Raw genomic sequence first — 19,439 nt, forward strand, 5'->3', positions numbered from 1 at the left:
TGAAAAGATGACACCATTACTAATTCCCAGGTGTTTCCAAGACATAAAAATACTCCCAGTACTTTGTACTTACAAGTACGACAGCAGTCCATGGAGATGTCAGAAATCTTTACGACTTCTTCAGGTGTTTGGATGTTAAGATCAGTTTACCATGAAGGAAAATTGTGACCAATGTCCGGTAGGCCCATATATCAAAGAAACAATTTCTGAGAAATGTAAATGTTGTGTTTCTTTTGCCAAATTTTGCAAGTCACTTGCAGCCTCTGTCATAGTACAGTCTGTGAAAGCCAGTGGGGGTGGGGTGGAAGACAATCTGGGCCTCCTAACATATCCCCCTGCCCGCTCCCATTCCTACCCATCCCCAGTCCACCCAGTTGGAAAAATTACTATTTTGTGATAGGTTTTCGGTTTTAGACATGACCCATCTGTGGTCTCAACAGGTTGAAACTTGCTCACTTTGTTTAGAAAATTGTAATTAAAAATTGAAATGTCTTCCTTTATAATGGTGGCCGCCTTTACATTGTTCTCTCTCTTGATGGAATATTTGGACACTGTGCCTAGTTACCTAGTGTGCTCTACAATCTTTGTACATGTCTCAAGACAGTTTTTGAGTCTACATTATGAGTTTTAGTTTTTCACTGACTATATGACGCTTATTGTAAAAAAACATGGTGGGAATAATTATGTTGATTTGTACATTGTAAAGCTATGTTGTGGTTTGCCTCAACCTTTGACAAATGTGTCACCTGGCACCCAGTTGAAATAATATGGTCCTAGAGTCAGCTGTCTTCAGTCTGACAAGTGATGTCTCAAACTAACATCTTTTGCAAATAAGACTATTGGCAATTGCACATGACAGTGTATGTTTTTCTCATATTGCTCAATTTTATGAGTTTTCATAGGCCTATTGTAACTACTTGTACCTAGTATGTACTTCCATTCCTGATGTTACATGGCCTTGTATTAATTATATATTGTCTTTTGTGTTAGTTTTCCCACAGTTAGCTGATGATGATTACTCAAAACATGTCAATAATAAAGTTTTTAGTGATCAAAATGTTTCCATGAAATTCTACATGCCAACTGGAGATAAAACCTACATCATCGTTTCACGGTTAGGGGCAATGATGGCTAAGTATTTGAGATAGACTACTCTAGCTTTTTAGTGTGCAGCAATTACAATCAAACTTACAAGAAAGAAATGTTCTAATCTTTGTGTTACTTCTTGGTACTCTTGACCTAATAAACAGTAGAACATTGGCCACCATTTCAGAAATATGCATGTAGGGATAAATAATGCCTGATCTTTGTATAACAAGTGTGCAACTTCAATACTAAGAGCACACACATGCTAAATGGCATTTAGGAATTATTATGACACATACAGAAGAATTAGAGATGAAACACACACAGTTCATAGCAAATGCTTTCTCCCATTGCTGCCATCTGACTGAGGTGAAGACTTATCTTGACTGGTGTGGAATATATAGGAGCCTGTAGAGCCAGGGTAGCAGATTGCTGGGAGGAAATGCTGCAGCCATTGCATAGCTTTTTATTTGAGAATGGTTCTGAACAAATTAGCCATTTGAATAAAAGATAACTTGCCCATTTAGTTGTGAGCACACGATACAACTCATCATGGTCAGCTTCAATAGCCTCTTCAAAACACAAGTCATTTGGACCCTCCCCACACAATAGCTTTTTTGAACTGCTCTGGTGAAAACACCCCCTGCCATATATTCCTCATCCCTGCAACATCTCTGGCTTCAGTATCTGTCAGTCCCTATTCTTTATCTGCTTTCTGCCATGCTGTTCACAGCCCAATCAATCCTTCTGTAAAACTTTTTCACTTCCCTGTTCCTACTCCCCTTAGTCAGGGATTACTGTCACTGTGTGTGTGTGTGTGTGTGTGTGTGTGTGTGTGTGTGTGTGTGAGGGAGGGAGGGAGGGAGCGTAAACTATGAAATTTTGCTTTCTTTCCTATGTGCCCTCCACTGCTCAGAACCTTGCCAATTTGGTGATTAGTTACCTATCTTCATAGAAATATTATGTCTTGAGAAGTGCACAAACATTAATGGGGCATTCACCTACCTCCTAGGACAGAGGAAGAACTGTATTTAAAATTGCAGAATGAAGGAGATGATACCATCAATAAGATTTTTTATTCTCTTGTGTAATACATGAAGTTGAAATCAAAACATCTGCTTTCAAATAAATGTAGCCCTAACAAACAATCTCACTACATGAGCTAATGGCAAATTGCCCGAAATGCTTTACTCCATAGATATAAACTATAGCACAAAGTAGATGATCAATTAATCAGCAAAATACAACAGCTACAGTCTCAACAGTACACATACACACACATAATGTAAGAGACTATTGAGAATTAAAATTGACTTTCTTTGATATGAAATAACTGTTTATTCGAAGAATCACTTCATAACCATGTCTGAAAAACAGGGAACAATATTACAGGGATTTCATGACTTACTTAAAGCAGATACCTAACTCTTTTCATTTCACCAAATTTATTTCTATTTTGGGAAAATGGGTGACACACATGAGAACCTTCAACATTTTGTATGATAAGATGCAAGATTCTGTCTTCTTATGTTCCTCACCCAGTCCCATGATCAATGATCAATAAGTATGGGATTTTAAATATCTAGTCCCTTCTTGTCAATACTCATTCTCTTCTACGTTATTTTTCACATAAGTAGTGATCTACCTTCAAACCAAATATAAATGACACCTATCAATTTTATTCACAACTAGAACTTTTAAGTCACACTATTTGACATTACTACATAAGGACAAAGAGAAGCTAAAATTTACACCTGTAGGAACACAAAATATAATTCCTCTCAAAGTCTTTCAGATTAAGAAAGTTCCAAACACATTTTCTCTTAATAATTATGTAATAAAATAATAGTTGCAATAAAACAATAGTTGTACTGATGCACATCAACAGTTAATGAATGATATGTACATGGAATGTTTATTTCACCGCATTTGTACCAACTTACTAACACAGATCTGTTGTTAACTTTCGTTAATAATTAACACTTTCTGCTGTACCATCATTTATTTCCTTTCAGTCTGAACTGTGTGGCTGAGCACTCTTCCCTTCGCTATCAGGATTCCCAAAATATAGGTTCTGATGCAACATCTGTTGATATTTAACACATTCTGAATTTTGTCCAGTATATCTGTCACAGAAGCCTGCATAATGACGAAGCACACTGCACCTCTTCATAGCTTTTCACAACTAAATTAGAAACAACAAATATATAAGACAAAATCTCATTAGATGTAAGCCAGAAGCAAACTTTCTATACTGTGCAAACTTTCGCAGTGCTTTTGCATGGTACAGTTCTGTTCTCTGAACTAAGTCCATTGCATCATTTAAAGCAATAACAATTGCAACTTTGTGGTAGTAACAGTGAAGTAATACAGAAACATTCATGTTGAAACTATACTTATTGTGTTCTGGTGCAACTTTTAAGCACTAAGAGGTATGCAGCAAGAAAAAACACTATTTGTCAACAGAGCACAAAAATTGAAATAAATAAATTACACATCTAAAAGCTGTGCCTAGACTATTTCCTCAGAGATAGTCCTGAAGCCTGTTATATGCTAGCATTATCGAATATTTACCTCACTATACTTTTCTACAGACATACCACAACTAACAACATTATCAATGAGATATATTTTGATAGGTGAATGTTTAAACCCTTCTGTTGACAAATATAGGACTGAAGAGCACTTTGGACCTCAATAAACACCGAGAGGAATATATGGCATAAAACAAATCATCATGTCTAGTCTTGTTCAGATTTTTGTATGATTACATTATGAACATTTACTTCAGTGTCTATGCACTAAAAACGTGTTCTACTTAAAATATGAGATTAATGATATATAATTATCACCTTTCTAACCAAAGAGATGAACAAAAAGCTAAATTTAAAAATAAGGGAAATGATAAGACCATGAAGATACAAGAAGATGACAAACAACATAAAAAAGACTGACAAAAAATGTGAAAGAGCAGTAAATAATTCAGAAAAAGAGTAACATGGAGTTGTAAAGGAGAAGAATGAAATGAGTTAATCAACAGCTGAGAAGACCTTAATAAAGGTAAATTCTAGATGTGCCTAAAATGAAAAGTGTACATTCCAGAGTAAAGTAATTACGCATAATTTGCTGTAGATATTATTGGCAGGCAAATAGGGTAATTCAATGTATCACATAACTAAGTTGTCATCAGACATTGTACATTGCATTGCATCTGCAAGGCTATATATGTATTGGACTATCCACATGCTATCTGTCAAAGGTGTATCATGAGTATCTCATCTGCCACCAGAGCCTACTGGCATGGCCACAAACTAATAAGAGTTATTTTTTACTATGATAGATTTTAACACAATATTGAAGGGCTGCAGTAAAGCAAATTACTTGACAATGATCAACAACAACTGCTGATTAGCAGTCATTTAATTCAAAACCCCCTTGCTATGGGATACAGAAGCCACTGCCTCACAAGTGTATGTCTGCACCGAAGTGAATGTCTGTTCATACCCTGTCGGGGGTCACAGAGACTAGCTACATTTTAAGTGGGAATGACAATTCATGGACCAGGGGTAGTGTCTATGAACAGGAATCAAAATTTCCTGAATCCTGGGTTTGAACCCAGTGACTACTTAAATGTCGAATAAAAAACATCAGCAATGGCAGCCAAAGACCTCCATTATAAGAAGTAATCTTCATTCTGCAATGGTCCCGTGAAAGATGGCAGAGGAGTGGACACAATTTCAGGTTAACTTCTTGCCCTTGAGGTGGTGAACTGCTCCGATAATGCAGAAGTATCAGCAACAATGAATGGGAACAGAATGCAGAGGGCAATGGGAACCACTGTATTATAGACATATAATGTGTATCCACAGGACATGTGGCCTGTAATTGAAAAATGTCATGATGATCTCTCCACTGGCAAAAGACTCCAAACTAATCTCTTATTCAGATCTCCAGGAAGCGACTGCCAAGGGAGAGGTGACCATGAGAAAAGGACGCATAACCAATGAAAGGGTAACAGTCTATGAGTCAGGGTGTGAACTGTCAGAAGTTTGAACATGGCAGGGAAACTAGAAAACCTGAAAAGCAGAATGCAAAGGTTCAGTCTAAATATAATGGAGTCAGTGGAGTGAAATCAAAAGAACACAAGGATTTCTGGTCAGATGAATGCAAGAAAATATCAATAGCTGCAGAAAATGGTATAACCGGAGGAGGAGGAAGGTAGGGTAGGGTAGAGTGTAAGTTACTGGGAAAATTTCAGTAATAAGATTTTTCTAACCAGAATTGGCAGCAAACCAACATCAACAACAACAGTTCAGGCATGCATGCCAATGTCACAAGTAGAAGATGAAGATATAGAGAAAGTATATGAGGATATTGAATGAATAATTTAGTATGTAGAAGGAGATAATAATCTAAGAATCATGGGAGACATAAATGTGGTTGTAGGGAAAGTTAGGAGAGAATATGAGCTTGGTAGTAGGAATGAAAGAGCAGAAAGACTAATTGTGTTCTGCAAAAAATTTCAGATGGTAATAGTGAATACTCTCTTCAAAAATCAGAAGAGGGTAAGATATACATGGAAAAGGTCTGGAGATACAGGAAGATCTCAGCTGGATTACATAATTATTACACAGAGATTCTGAAATCAGATACTGGATTGTAAGCATTCCCAGGAGCAGACACAACTCTGACCACAATGCAGTAGTGATGAGGAGTATGCTGAAGTTTAAGGGACTAGTTTGAAAGTATCACTGTACAAATAAGTGGGATACTGAAGTATTGAGAAGTGATGAGATGCATTTGATGTTCTCTGATGCTATAGATACTGTATGCTGTATCAGGCAGTTCAGCTGAGAGGAAATTTACATTTCTAAAAAGGGCAGTAACAGATGTTGGGCAAACAAACCTAGCTACAAAGAAAATAAATGTGAAGAAACCTTGGGTAACAGAAGAAACAGTTGCAAAAATATTAGGAAAAGGGAAGATTGCTGCTCATCTTAAAGATGACATAATGAGATGCAGGCAGGTACAACAAAAAGATTGTTTCACTTTTAGCTTTCAGCCAAAGCTTTCTTCAGAAAAGAGAAACTCGACACACACACACACACACACACACACACACACACACACATACACACAAAGAAAAGCAAGAACACCTTTCGCACACGTGACCACCATCTCCATCACCTTAACTGTCATGTTGAGTGGCAATCTGGAATGGGGCAGGAGAGGTGGAAGAATAGCTGAGTATTGGTGGGGCAGCTGGGGGAGGGCGGGAAGGAGAAGAGTGCTCTCCAGTGGAGTGCACAGGGAATGACAAGACTGAAAAGTGCAGTGTTTGGAAGCTGTGCTTGGTGGGAGTGGGAGTGGCTAGTGTGGGGGTGGGGGTACGTACATTGGTAGAGGGCGGCACATGATGAGGGTGGGGGACTTTAATAGAGAGGAGGTGATAGGACAGAGTGGGTGGAAACTGTTGGGTGGACGATGCGCTGACAGTAAGTTGTGACAGGCTGAGGCCAGGATAATTTGAGCACCAGAGAATTTGTTGTAAGGATAACTTCCATCTTCATAGTTCAGAAAAGCTGGTGGTGGAAGGGAGGATCCATATGGACCGGGTTGTGACGCAGACACTGAAATCAAGCACATTGTGTTCAGCCACATGTTGTGTCACAGGATGGTCCACTTTGCTACAGGTTTTTATATTGGTATGACTACCAATCAGCTGTCCACCAGGATAAATAGCCACCATCAAACTGTGGAAAGGAGCTTGATAGACCAACCTGTGGTACAACATAAAGCTGAATATGCTTGATTTCAATGGCTGCTTCACAACCTGTGCAATCTGGTACCTCCTCTGTACCATTAGTTTTTCAGAAATGCACAGATGGGAGTTATCGTTGCAACAAATTCTCCACTCCCAAAATTATCCTGGTCTCAACCTACAGCAAAGTACTGTCTGCATACCCTCCACCCAACAGTGTCCACTCCCTCTGTTCTATAACCTCCTCCCTATTCACATCCCTTCATGCTCATTGCCTGCCATGCTCTGCCAGTGCTCCTGGCCATCTTTCCCCTTCCCTTCCCTGCTCCTCTCCTCTCCACCCCTCATCACCCAAATAATCTTCCTGCCCCACAGCCTTCCGACACTGATCCTGTTGGTCTTGTCATGCCTCCATTTATTTCCTGCATGCTCAAGCAGACATCCTCCCACCCTGTTGTCCGATCCCCTTCCCTGCCCCACTTCAGATTGATCCTCAACATGACAGTTGCACTCTGGTCGGTTCTGTCTCTCTCTCTCTCTCTCTCTCTCTCTCTCTGTGTGTGTGTGTGCGTGTGTGTGTGTGTGTTCTGAAGGAGGATTTGGCTGAAAGCTCAATGAAGAGCAGATAGGCAGAAAAAGTACACTGAGGGCCTCTCTTAAGGGAAAGACTTGTCTGTTGATGACATGGTAGAAAAAAGATGGGAGTTGATATTAAACACATAGGAGACTCAGAGTTTAATAGAGCTTTAAAATTAAATCCAAGATGTAATACTGACGATATAATGAGAAGGCCTTTAGGCCAAAAACTCAAATGTATGGCAATCTTTTTGTTGTGCCAGTCTGCAATTCAACACACTTTTAATAGCAATCTTTTTGTTGTGCCACTCTGCAATTCAACGCTCTTTTAACAGAGCTTTGGAAGACTTGTGATCAAATAAGACAAAAAAGATAGATAAAATTCCTCCAGAATTTCAAAAATTATTTGGGAATGTTGCAACAAAATGTTTGTTCAAGTTGAGGTGTAGACTCTACGAGTCTGTAGACATAAGGCTTTCACAAAAATACTATCTACACAGTACTAAAGACAGCATGGGCAGATAGCTGCCAGAACTATCAATCAGCTTAACAGTTCATGCAACCAAGTTGCTGACAAGGACTGAAAAGAAAGATGAAGATCTGTTAGATGATGACCAGTCCAGCTATAGGTAAGGGCACAAGAAAGGCAATTTTAACATTGCAACTGGTGATGGAGTTTTCAATCTGGAATAAAGGAATGAGCTGCAGGGAAAGCTGAATATATGCAATATGTACAAGAACCAAGAGTGAACAATAAGAACGCAAGACCAGGAACAAAGTGCTCAGATTAAAAAGGGTGTAAGACAGGGGTGTAGTCTTTCACCCCTACTGTTCAGTCCATACATTGAAACAGCAGATATGTGTTGTTGTTGTGGTCTTCAGTCCTGAGACTGGTTTGATGCAGCTCTCCTTGCTACTCTATCCTGTGCAAGCTTCTTCATCTCCCAGTACCTACTGCAACCTACATCCTTCTGAATCTGCTTAGTGTATTCATCTCTTGGTCTCCCCCTACGATTTTTACCCTCCACGCTGCCCTCCAATACTAAATTGGTGATCCCTTGATGCCTCAGAACATGTCCTACCAACCGATCCCTTCTTCTAGTCAAGTTGTGCCACAAACTCCTCTTCTCCCCAATCCTATTCAGTACCTCCTCATTAGTTATGTGATCTACCCATCTAATCTTCAGCATTCTTCTGTAGCACCACATTTCAAAAGCTTCTATTCTCTTCTTGTCCAAACTATTTACTGTCCATGTTTCACTTCCATACATGGCTACACTCCATACAAATACTTTCAGAAATGACTTCCTGACACTTAAATCTATACTCGATGTTAACAAATTTCTCTTCTTCAGAAACGCTTTCCTTGCCATTGCCAGTCTACATTTTATATCCTCTCTACTTCGACCATCATCAGTTATTTTGCTCCCCAAATAGCAAAACTCCTTTACTACTTTAAGTGTCCCATTTCCTAATCTAATACCCTCAACATCACCCGACTTAATTCGACTACATTCCATTATCCTGGTTTTGCTTTTGTTGATGTTCATCTTATATCCTCCCTTCAAGACACCATCCATTCCGTTCAACTGCTCTTCCAAGTCCTTTGCTGTCTCTGACAGAATTACAATGTCATCGGCGAACCTCAAAGTTTTTATTTCTTCTCCATGGATTTTAATACCTACTCCGAATTTTTCTTTTGTTTCCTTTACTGCTTGCTCAATATACAGATTGAATAACATCGGGGAGAGGCTACAACCCTGTGTTACTCCCTTCCCAACCACTGCTTCCCTTTCATGCCCCTCGACTCTTATAACTGCCATCTGGTTTCTGTACAAATTGTAAATAGCCTTTCGCTCCCTGTATTTTACCCCTGCCACCTTTAGAATTTGAAAGAGAGTATTCCAGTCAACATTGTCAAAAGTTTTCTCTAAGTCTACAAATGCTAGAAATGTAGGTTTCCCTTTCCTTAATCTTTCTTCTAAGATAAGTCGTAAGGTCAGTATTGCCTCACGTGTTCCAGTATTTCTACAGAATCCAAACTGATCTTCCCCGAGGTCGGCTTCTACTAGTTTTTCCATTCGTCTGTAAAGAATTCATGTTAGTATTTTGCAGCTGTGGCTTATTAAACTGATTGTTCGGTAATTCTCACATCTGTCAACACCTGCTTTCTTTGGGATTGGAATTATTATATTCTTCTTGAAGTCCGAGGGTATTTCGCCTGTCTCATACATCTTGCTCACCAGATGGTAGAGTTTTGTCAGGACTGGCTCTCCCAAGGCCGCCAGTAGTTCCAATGGAATGTTGTCTACTCCGGGGGCCTTGTTTCGACTCAGGTCTTTCAGTGCTCTGTCAAACTCTTCACGCAGTATCGTATCTCCCATTTCATCTTCATCTACATCCTCTTTCATTTCCATAATATTGTCCTCAAGTACATCGCCCTTGTATAGACCCTATATATACTCCTTCCACCTTTCTGCTTTCCCTTCTTTGCTTAGAACTGGGTTTCCATCTGAGCTCTTGATGTTCATACAAGTGGTTCTCTTATCTCCAAAGGTCTCTTTAATTTTCCTGTAGGCAGTATCTATCTTACCCCTAGTAAGATAAGCCTCTACAGCCTTACATTTGTCCTCTAGCCATCCCTGCTTAGCCATTTTGCACTTCCTGTTGATCTCATTTTTGAGACGTTTGTATTCCTTTTTGCCTGCTTCATTTACTGCATTTTTATATTTTCTCCTTTCATCAATTAAATTCAATATTTCTTCTGTTACCCAACGATTTCTACTAGCCCTTGTCTTTTTACCTACTTGATCCTCTGCTGCCTTCACTACTTCATCCCTCAAAGCTACCCATTCTTCTTCTACTGTATTTCTTTCCCCCATTCCTGTCAATTGTTCCCTTATGCTCTCCCTGAAACTCTGTACAACCTCTGGTTCTTTCAGTTTATCCAGGTCCCATCTCCTTAAATTCCCACCTTTTTGCAGTTTCTTCAGTTTTAATCTACAGGTCATAACCAATAGATTGTGGTCAGAGTCCACATCTGCCCCTGGAAATGTCTTACAATTTAAAACCTGGTTCCTAAATCTCTGTCTTACCATTATATAATCAATCTGATACCTTTTAGTATCTCCGGGGTTCTTCCATGTATACAACCTTCTATCATGATTCTTAAACCAAGTGTTAGCTATGAGTAAGTTGTGCTCTGTGCAAAATTCTACCAGGCGGCTTCCTCTTTCATTTCTTAGCCCCAATCCATATTCACCTACTATGTTTCCTTCTCTCCCTTTTCCTACACTCGAATTCCAGTCACCCATGACTATTAAATTTTCGTCTCCCTTCACTATCTGAATAATTTCCTTTATTTCATCATACATTTCTTCAATTTCTTCGTCATCTGCAGAGCTAGTTGGCATATAAACTTGTACTACTGTAGTAGGTGTGGGCTTCGTATCTATCTTGGCCACAATAATGCGTTCACTAAGCTGTTTGTAGTAGCTTACCCGCATTCCTATTTTCCTATTCATTATTAAACCTACTCCTGCATTACCCCTATTTGACTTTGTGTTGATAACCCTGTAGTCACCTGACCAGAACTCTTGTTCCTCCTGCCACCGAACTTCACTAATTCCCACTATATCAAACTTTAACCTATCCATTTCCCTTTTCAAATTTTCTACCCTACCTGCCCGATTAAGGGACCTGACATTCCACGCTCCGAACCGTAGAACGCCAGTTTTCTTTCTCCTGATAACGACATTCTCTTGAGTAGTCCCCGCCCGGAGATCCGAATGGGGGACTATTTTACCTCCGGAATATTTTACCCAAGAGGACGCCATCATCATTTAATCATACAGCAAAGCTGCATGCCCTCGGGAAAAATTACGGCCGTAGTTTCCCCTTGCTTTCAGCCGTTCGCAGTACCAGCACAACAAGGCGGTTTTGGTTATTATTACAAGGCCAGATCAGTCAATCATCCAGACTGTTGCCCTTGCAACTACTGAAAAGGCTGCTGCCCCTCTTCAGGAACCACACGTTTGTCTGGCCTATCAACAGATACCCCTCCGTTGTGGTTGTACCTACGGTACGGCTATCTGTATTGCTGAGGCACGCAAGCCTCCCCACCATCGGCAAGGTCCATGGTTCATGGGGGGGGGAGCAGATATGTAAATAAGAGAAAGGTTCAAAAGTGGGATTAAAATTCAAGGTGAAAGGATATCAATGATAAGATTTGTGATGGCATTCCTATCACCAGTGAAAGTGAAGAACAATTACAGGATGTGGCGAATGGAATGAACAGTCTAGTGAGTACAGAATATAGATTGAGAGTAAACTGAAGATAGACTAAAGTAATGAGGAAAGTCAGAAGTGAGATTAGTGATAAACTTATCTGAACAGGAGAGCTTCAGTAGGTGAAGTAGACGAATTCTGCTAACTTGGAAGCAAAATAACACAAAACAGACAAAGCAAGAAGAAATAAAAATCAGATCAGCATAGGCAAGAGCATATTCCTGGCTTAAAGGTCAACTAGAATCAAACATTGGCCTTAATATGAGAACGAAAATTCTGAGAATGTAAGTTTGAAGCTTAGCACTGCATGGTAGTGAATTGTGGAGTATGGGAAAACAGGAAAAGATGAAGACTGAAGCATTTGAGGTGTGGTGCTAGGGATGGATGTTGAAAATTTGGTAGACTAACAAGGTAAGGAATGAGGTGATTCTCCACAGGATTGATGAAGAAAGGAACATGTGGATAACTCTGACAAGATGAAGGGAGACAATGAAAGGACATGTACGAAGACAATTGGAAGAACTTACATGGTACTAGAGGGTGCCATAGAGAGTAAAAACCATGGAGAGAGACAGTGACTGAAATACATCCAACAAATAATTGAGAACATATGGCACAAGTGTTACTTTGAGATGAAGAGCCTGGTGCAACAGCTGTCTATCCACATGAATGGCCACCATCAAAATGTGGCTAAGAGTAAAACCAGCCATACAACTGCTGAACATACTGCACACAACAACACCAAAAAGTTCAGCAGCTGCTACAGGAATTGTGTCATTTGGATTCTGACTCCCCTACCCTCTTCAGTGTTCACTAGCCACCTTCCTTGGCTGCTTCTGTTCCATTTCCTTGATCTCACCTTCTCCTCCCTATCTTTTTTTCACTTTGTTTCCCTGCTGCCCACACCTTATGGTCCCTTTCCTCCTCTTAACTCTCTCATGTTCATTCACAGAGTTGCATTGATAGCTCATTCTATCCTCAATTTGTTTCTGCATCTGTCATACGTTGTATCCACACTTTGTCCCTATGCCATTTTACCCTCTCCCTGTCGCAAAACTCCACCCTTCCCCTCGTATCATCTCAACCAAACCAAACCAAACACACACACACACACACACACACACACAAAAAAAGCTGTAACAATCACTCAAACAGTTAGGGTCAAGTGTTAGATGCATGTGTGTGACTGTGTGTAGATTTTTCAAACTATGCTATCCTTAGGTTTGGTCCAAAGAACTAAATACTTCTATGTAAGGCCATTTAGTTTAGTTGAGCCCATAGCATTAATTCTGTCCTATTGCCTTTTTGGAAGTGCCTTGAACTCTAGAACATTTTGTAAGGTTTCCACTTATTGTTTGTTAATACCTTCATATTTTCTTATATTGTAAGCATTTCTAGTGTTTTGTTTACTTTAATGGTAATCTGAATACTTAATGGTAATCTGAATACATCTCACTGTTATATTTTACATAAAAATTATTCTGTTTCTTAATGCAAGTTAGAAAAACAATGACTGACATTCACAGAGCACACATCTCAAACAGTATCGAGTCTTTTCATCGCTAAGTAATATCTAAAGAGAAAGCAGCATTTGTTTATGAAGAGAATTAGAAAGTACTATCAACTAAGGTAACAAACATCTCTCTTTTACCGGACTTTGTGCCCAAAAGCTTCTGGCAATGATTAGGAATATTCTTTTGTATACATCTCATGGAATGCCGTACAGTGGTCAGACAGATATGCAGACAGATTATTATCTTTGAGTACCTTCAAATTCATTTCATGCAAACAAGTATGGGAAGTATGCACATGAGAAAATGAATGACATTTGTGAATGCTTTGGGGAAAACACAGTGGCCTTTACCATTTACTTTTTTTGAATGTTTCTCTATTTTGGGTTAAATTTTTACAGTGCTGATTCAAGTGGAACAAGATAGTGTTTGCAAGGAAAGGAATGGTGTTGCAATAGGTCAACAATTAACAAAAACAGTGAAACTGGGGAGAGAAGTGAAGTCATCTTCTGTCTTACAAGCTAAAATTTAGTAAAACTATTGCTGCTCTAACATAGCTTTTTTTCTTTGTTTGAAAAAATGGAGCATATCAAAGAAAATTAACCTACTTCTGAAATACTGCTTCCTGAATAACATATCATCAGTTCACATTTTAGATGCATTTTTGACCTCAATCTCTCTTCCAGTTGAGGTGTAGTGTAAAATAAACCAGTGAGTATGCCTTTTAATGTTTTTATTCTTTTGAATACATTCACTGCTGATGCAAATCTAATCAGTATATAATACTTTATCTATTGTGTCTGTTCTGCAGTTCATAAGTTCCTCTGCTAGCATTTACATGTTCCAGTCATGTCACTATGTCACTGAAACAACTGGTACTAGGAAAAATCCAACTAAATACTACAAAACTACTGTCTTATAAGCTATCAGCCTGTTGATTTGTCATTGCCTCATACTCTAAGACTTCAATGGATGGTACCACTGCAAGGGGCCGAGAAGACCATGTTACAGTCCCGTCAATGAGGAAAAGCCCCTAGTAAGACTGAGGATCTAACAAGTCATCAATCATGAGGCAGGCTGATATAGAGGATAACAATATAACTGCAATAAAGCAGTAAAGAAAGTAAACGGTTTTTTCTTCCTCCACATCTCCCCCACCCCAAATGTTTCTGCCTGAAATACCATACCAGAATATATCACTAGAGTTTTAGCAAATATTTACATAAAATGAAATATTTACTAACTGCTGAAACAGGAAGAAATAGATAACAACCAGCACTAAAATTCCAAAAAATTGTTGAATCTTCAGTTTTCACAACTTTTCAAAGCTCTTTCACTGAGAGAAAGGAAAACAAACATTAAAGATTTTTTAAAAAATTGTGAAAGAATTGTGTATGTGGTTTGAGCAGTTACAATTACAATTCTTATTACTGAAAATTAAATCTAGAGATATATGGTGCAGATTTACATCAGATTTTCTTTACAGAAAGTTGTTTCAGAGGTGAGTAAATTTTGTTCAACTCGTGTGCATCATGGAAAATCATTTAGCCATCAATGGATCAGTAAAATTAGTAATCTATGTACAATATTTAAAAAATTGGAATAAAGATGATCAGTGTTTAAATGTGCAGCACTATTGCAGCAACAACACTCAATACATCATTTTGACCTATTTAATAACAATAACTAATTTATACAGTATCAAACTACAAGGATCAGTAAACATAAACTTTGGGCTGGTGGAATAGTTAGGTACCCTACCAAAATTTTACAAGTAACAGATATGCAAATAATGTGTACATATATGTCACCACAGATATCTTCATAATAACAAAAGAAATAAGGAATTTACTTATGTTGCCACTTAAAACCAGAGGTAAGAAATACAGCATGTAATGGTTCACCCAAGTGGGATAGGTCAACAATTTTGAAAATGTTTACCTGAGAAGTACAACAAACTATGACTTTATGTAGATTTGGTTTCGAAGTTTGTAAAATATTATACAGATGTGCCATAAAATATACATGTATCTCATCACTGATAATATCCAAGGCAGCTTACTTGACCAGGTATCTACACACTCTAACTACTGTACATAAAATACCTGAAGAATTCTGTGCCATTCCGATATAATCTAATGTAATTACAGCATGTCCTAAAGGAAAAGGTGCAGTCACACTGTACACTTAGCATACATATGCAGTACTATGACTAATAGCTAACTGCACTAAGGATAACATAAACTACACATTATCCCTACTAGTACTACAATCAAACAACTTCAAATTTGTTAAATGAAGACATTTGAGTGTTCAAGTGATCTTGTACTTTTCATTTACAAGGAGCAGTGCTTCAAAAATCAATATGAGAACACAAACAATTAGTAAACAAGTAACAGTGAAATCTCCATTCATGAATGCCATTCATTGCATATATCTAAAGCATGATGTCATGTCACTGCGAATTTATTGTGTAACATCAGTCAGTGAGCATTCAATGATGAAAAACTAATGAGCAATGACTGATAATTTTTTTCATTGAAGAATCATAATGCAAAAGATGTTACATTATATCTTAGGAGTCTCAACACTGAAAGTTGACATATTTGTCTTGAGTATTGATGTAACAAAAACCGTACATTTTCCCTATGAAATGGTTTCCTAGTGAGCCTAAATGTATTCAGAATGTATCACAGGCTATCTGGGGTCTCTAATTTGTCCCTTCGTTCCACAATAAAAGAAAAGGCTCTATTAATATGTCAGTTTTGTGACTGTCAGTGCCCTTAATGCTTAGCTAAACTTAAGAATCACAAAATCTGCAAACATGGTTACAAATATAAAATCCATATCCTGATACACTGCTTATCCACTGCAAATGATATTGAATTAAAGCTGTTACCAGGCTGAAGGTACAAGCTAACGTTGTTTGATCAGATTACTACTTTGAAAATACTCAGAAGCTGCAGCATAAGGAAGCAAATATTATACATCAGTATGACTAGTGGCATCCTATGTGGTAGTGATTTTGATATATAGGCTGAAAAAATCAGGTGGTGTCAAAATTAACATATTCTCTTCCAAGCTAGTACAATTTTCACTTTGTCTCCAATGACACTTAAAATCCATCTATAATTAGTTGGAAACTCTGGTTAAATTAAATCAAAGGAATAATAAAAGTATGGCTGCAATATTTTTATCATCTGTCAGAACTTTCTCGAGTTCTAATTTTTTCAAGCCTACCCATCACCCCCATTCAAGTACAAGGATGAAAAATTTTCAAAACAATTTCATTAATTTACGAGAATAGTGGCAAGTGATTGTGACTTTTAAGGTAAAATGGGATGCATTACAATTAGATTTTAAAAAAATATATTTTTCACCCAACATACAATAGATATGTAGTGAATGACATTCATTAGGGGTGCACATTCAAAATGGGAGAGGGATGATGTGCCCACTTTCCACAGTACCACACACACGTAATCCACCAGTTGTGGGGTCCGGAGGTACTTACCATGAGCATCATACTTACTGGAAAAATTGCGAGTTGCAAGCATGGTTGTTAGAATAGCACCCTAGAACAAATGTAAAATATTTAGAGGGTTACGACGCCCAAATACAAATGCAGATTAAATATAAATGAACTGAAAGCATAATTCATTTAGATGTCCAATAACAGGTTTATTTTAGCTACTACCAGCAGTAATTTTATAAAAGGTAGTAACTTTACAGAAAGTCTGTAGAAGCAAAAAAAGTAAACTCAAAAAAGGAGATACTCCTTGAGGATTTAGAATACTCAGTTCTACTTTAGTGCTGAATGGTAATTAATGTAAATTAATTAACACATGTAAAGCCAATTTTAGTAACTTGTCTCACCTTTAGCTTACGCCTTGCATTGAACTTCTTCAGACAATCAACAGTTTCTTGTCTGTGGACCACTGATGCAACACGTTCCCTTTGCTGAAACAGAAAGACAAGGATATGTTTCAGTAGGTTCAGAATACCACATGTAAATCAAATGAATTTTTAACTCATAAACATACAAAATTTGTCAAATATAACAGAAATACCAGCAAATAGACAAAATGGAAAACAGAATCTACCAAACACTATCAGAAGTAACCAAAACTGTAAGTCTAGTACAATGTGTGAATAAATGACTAATATTTAAAAGAAAGTGTATTTTAGTATGTGCAGAAAGTTAAAGAAATAGTCCTACCACTCAACAGAATTATTTTGCTTATAAAAATTTTATAGGTTCAATGAAACCTGAATCTCGCTGTGCAAATTAAACCTTAGCAGAAATAGGAAATATAGGAGAATTCATGGCCCAATTACCTCATACTTTGTACTGCTTTTCAGTAGATGGGTACAACACACCACATCAGGGCATTCATTAGACACGTAAAATAAAATTTTCATTTTGGGAACAATGTTACTCATACAGTGAAATAATAAATTTTCTACTCAAATCACTCTCATCATTTCGGAATACACGTTACTTGAACATATAAGTGGAAACACAATTTTGTTGAATGTCTATGTGAAAAGATAATTACGGTTTTTAGTAAAATCCAGAAAACAAAGTTTGTTTAAAAGAGAGAGAGAGAGAGAGAGAGAGAGAGAGAGAGAGAGAGAGAGCAAAATTGTTTCTAAGGCCAGCAAAATACAACCAATTGCTTGTTAAGTAGAAACATCACTTTTCAACAAAGAATGTCAAGAGTCATCTAAATTTTTTAAACCAAACTCTCCATTTAAGCAAATTTTTGCGAAACTCAAGTCAACATGAACAAAGCATGGGTTAACGGATATGTGAAATTTGCAAATTATGTTATAACATTTATTGCTTTAAATTACATTTGTTGAAAAAACATTGATTGCTACCACAAAAAGCTTTGATTTGTGTTTCAGATCTATAATCATAAAACAAAGATATAAACTGCTATGTTGCATGATAACACAAAAAAGTAATCAGAAGCTATACCAAAGTGTTACTGACAATACTTGGTACATAAACAACTAAGAAGACAATAGCTTACGCAGATCCATGGATGCCTCAGAGCTTCAGAAGCTGTTATTCTCTTGGAGGGATTTACAGTCAGCATCTGGTTAATCAGATTTTTTGCCTCTGGTGTGACTGTGTCCCATTCTGGAGATGGATACTGGAAATGTTATTCATTCACATATAAAAATTGCAAATTATTGTTCCTGCTACTATTACAAATTCCATGTAGCTTATATGGTTGGTTTCTTACGTCATATGCTCCAGCCTTTATTTGCGCATACAGCCTATGTTGATCCTCATCCCAGAATGGTGGGTAACCAACGAGCAAAATATAAAGAATAACTCCTGAAAGAAAATGTTCATGAGATACAACTAAAACAGATGAAATTAACTAAGATGATACAGGAATCACCTCACTTACTAAATAAAGGACTACACACACACACACACACACACACACACACACACACAACACGCACACACACCACAAACAAAAGGTTACTGTGATAACATTACAGTCTGCTCTTCAAAAGATGTTTAAATATTGCAAAGTATCAGAGATTATTTATTTATTTTGTGTTCCGGTGTTCCACGCTGTGAATATATCTCAGGATGTGGAATGAGTCAGTCTTACAAGTCTGCTGGGGTTACATTCTGTGGTAATATGTAAATAATCAACTTCACATTAAGGTATCAACAACTTAAGTTCTATTACAGGAAAGTAAAAGTATTTCAATATGTTTTCAGTAGATAAATAAACAAGAACATAAATAAGGATCTAGCAGCATATCTGAGTGTTAAAGTTACATGGGCACTATACAGGGTGATTCACAAAGAGATGCAAATATTTTAATATGTTATTCTACAAGTAAAAGTAAAGTAAAAAGTTGAGATAAACATAGGTCTGCAAATGTTTGGTTACGGAGTTACGGCTAATAAAAGATTTTGTCTGACATTTAGCAACTTCACTAATATGAAGCCATCACAAAACTGTATGAGATTAAAGTACAGCATTATTTCCATTTATTTTGTTGTTAATGTTCTGGCGAATTTAATAAAACATGTCCCAGATGTGTATTTGCAGTAGTTTTCCAGAACCTCCAGAGAAGCAAAGATTATTATACAAGTAAATTTGTTTATGCTCCATAAAAATCTAGAAACGTTTATGTCACTGTTGGCAAGTGTTAGTGAGTTGTTCCAGTCATTTCCTAAT

At 37.6% G+C, this 19,439-nt stretch overlaps 1 protein-coding gene across 14 annotated transcripts in view; it reads right to left on the reverse strand.

Annotated features, from left to right (window-relative positions):
- Positions 1-19,439, reverse strand: part of LOC126261336 (calcium/calmodulin-dependent protein kinase type II alpha chain) — a 1,016,317-nt gene that overhangs the window by 245,052 nt on the left and 751,826 nt on the right. For 11 of the 14 annotated variants that reach the window (XM_049958542.1, XM_049958532.1, XM_049958539.1 and 8 more), the window contains exons 8-11: positions 18,477-18,571; positions 18,261-18,383; positions 17,098-17,181; positions 16,736-16,796 (exon numbers count right to left, since the gene is read on the reverse strand). In XM_049958542.1, the coding sequence (XP_049814499.1) occupies positions 16,736-16,796; positions 17,098-17,181; positions 18,261-18,383; positions 18,477-18,571 (363 nt within the window). The remainder of the gene's footprint in view (positions 1-16,735; positions 16,797-17,097; positions 17,182-18,260; positions 18,384-18,476; positions 18,572-19,439) is intronic. The other 3 variants (XM_049958533.1, XM_049958541.1, XM_049958530.1) reach the window with 1 other exon arrangement.

The sequence above is a fragment of the Schistocerca nitens genome, chromosome 1 (assembly GCF_023898315.1).
Source record: "Schistocerca nitens isolate TAMUIC-IGC-003100 chromosome 1, iqSchNite1.1, whole genome shotgun sequence".
Lineage (NCBI taxonomy): Eukaryota > Metazoa > Arthropoda > Insecta > Orthoptera > Acrididae > Schistocerca > Schistocerca nitens.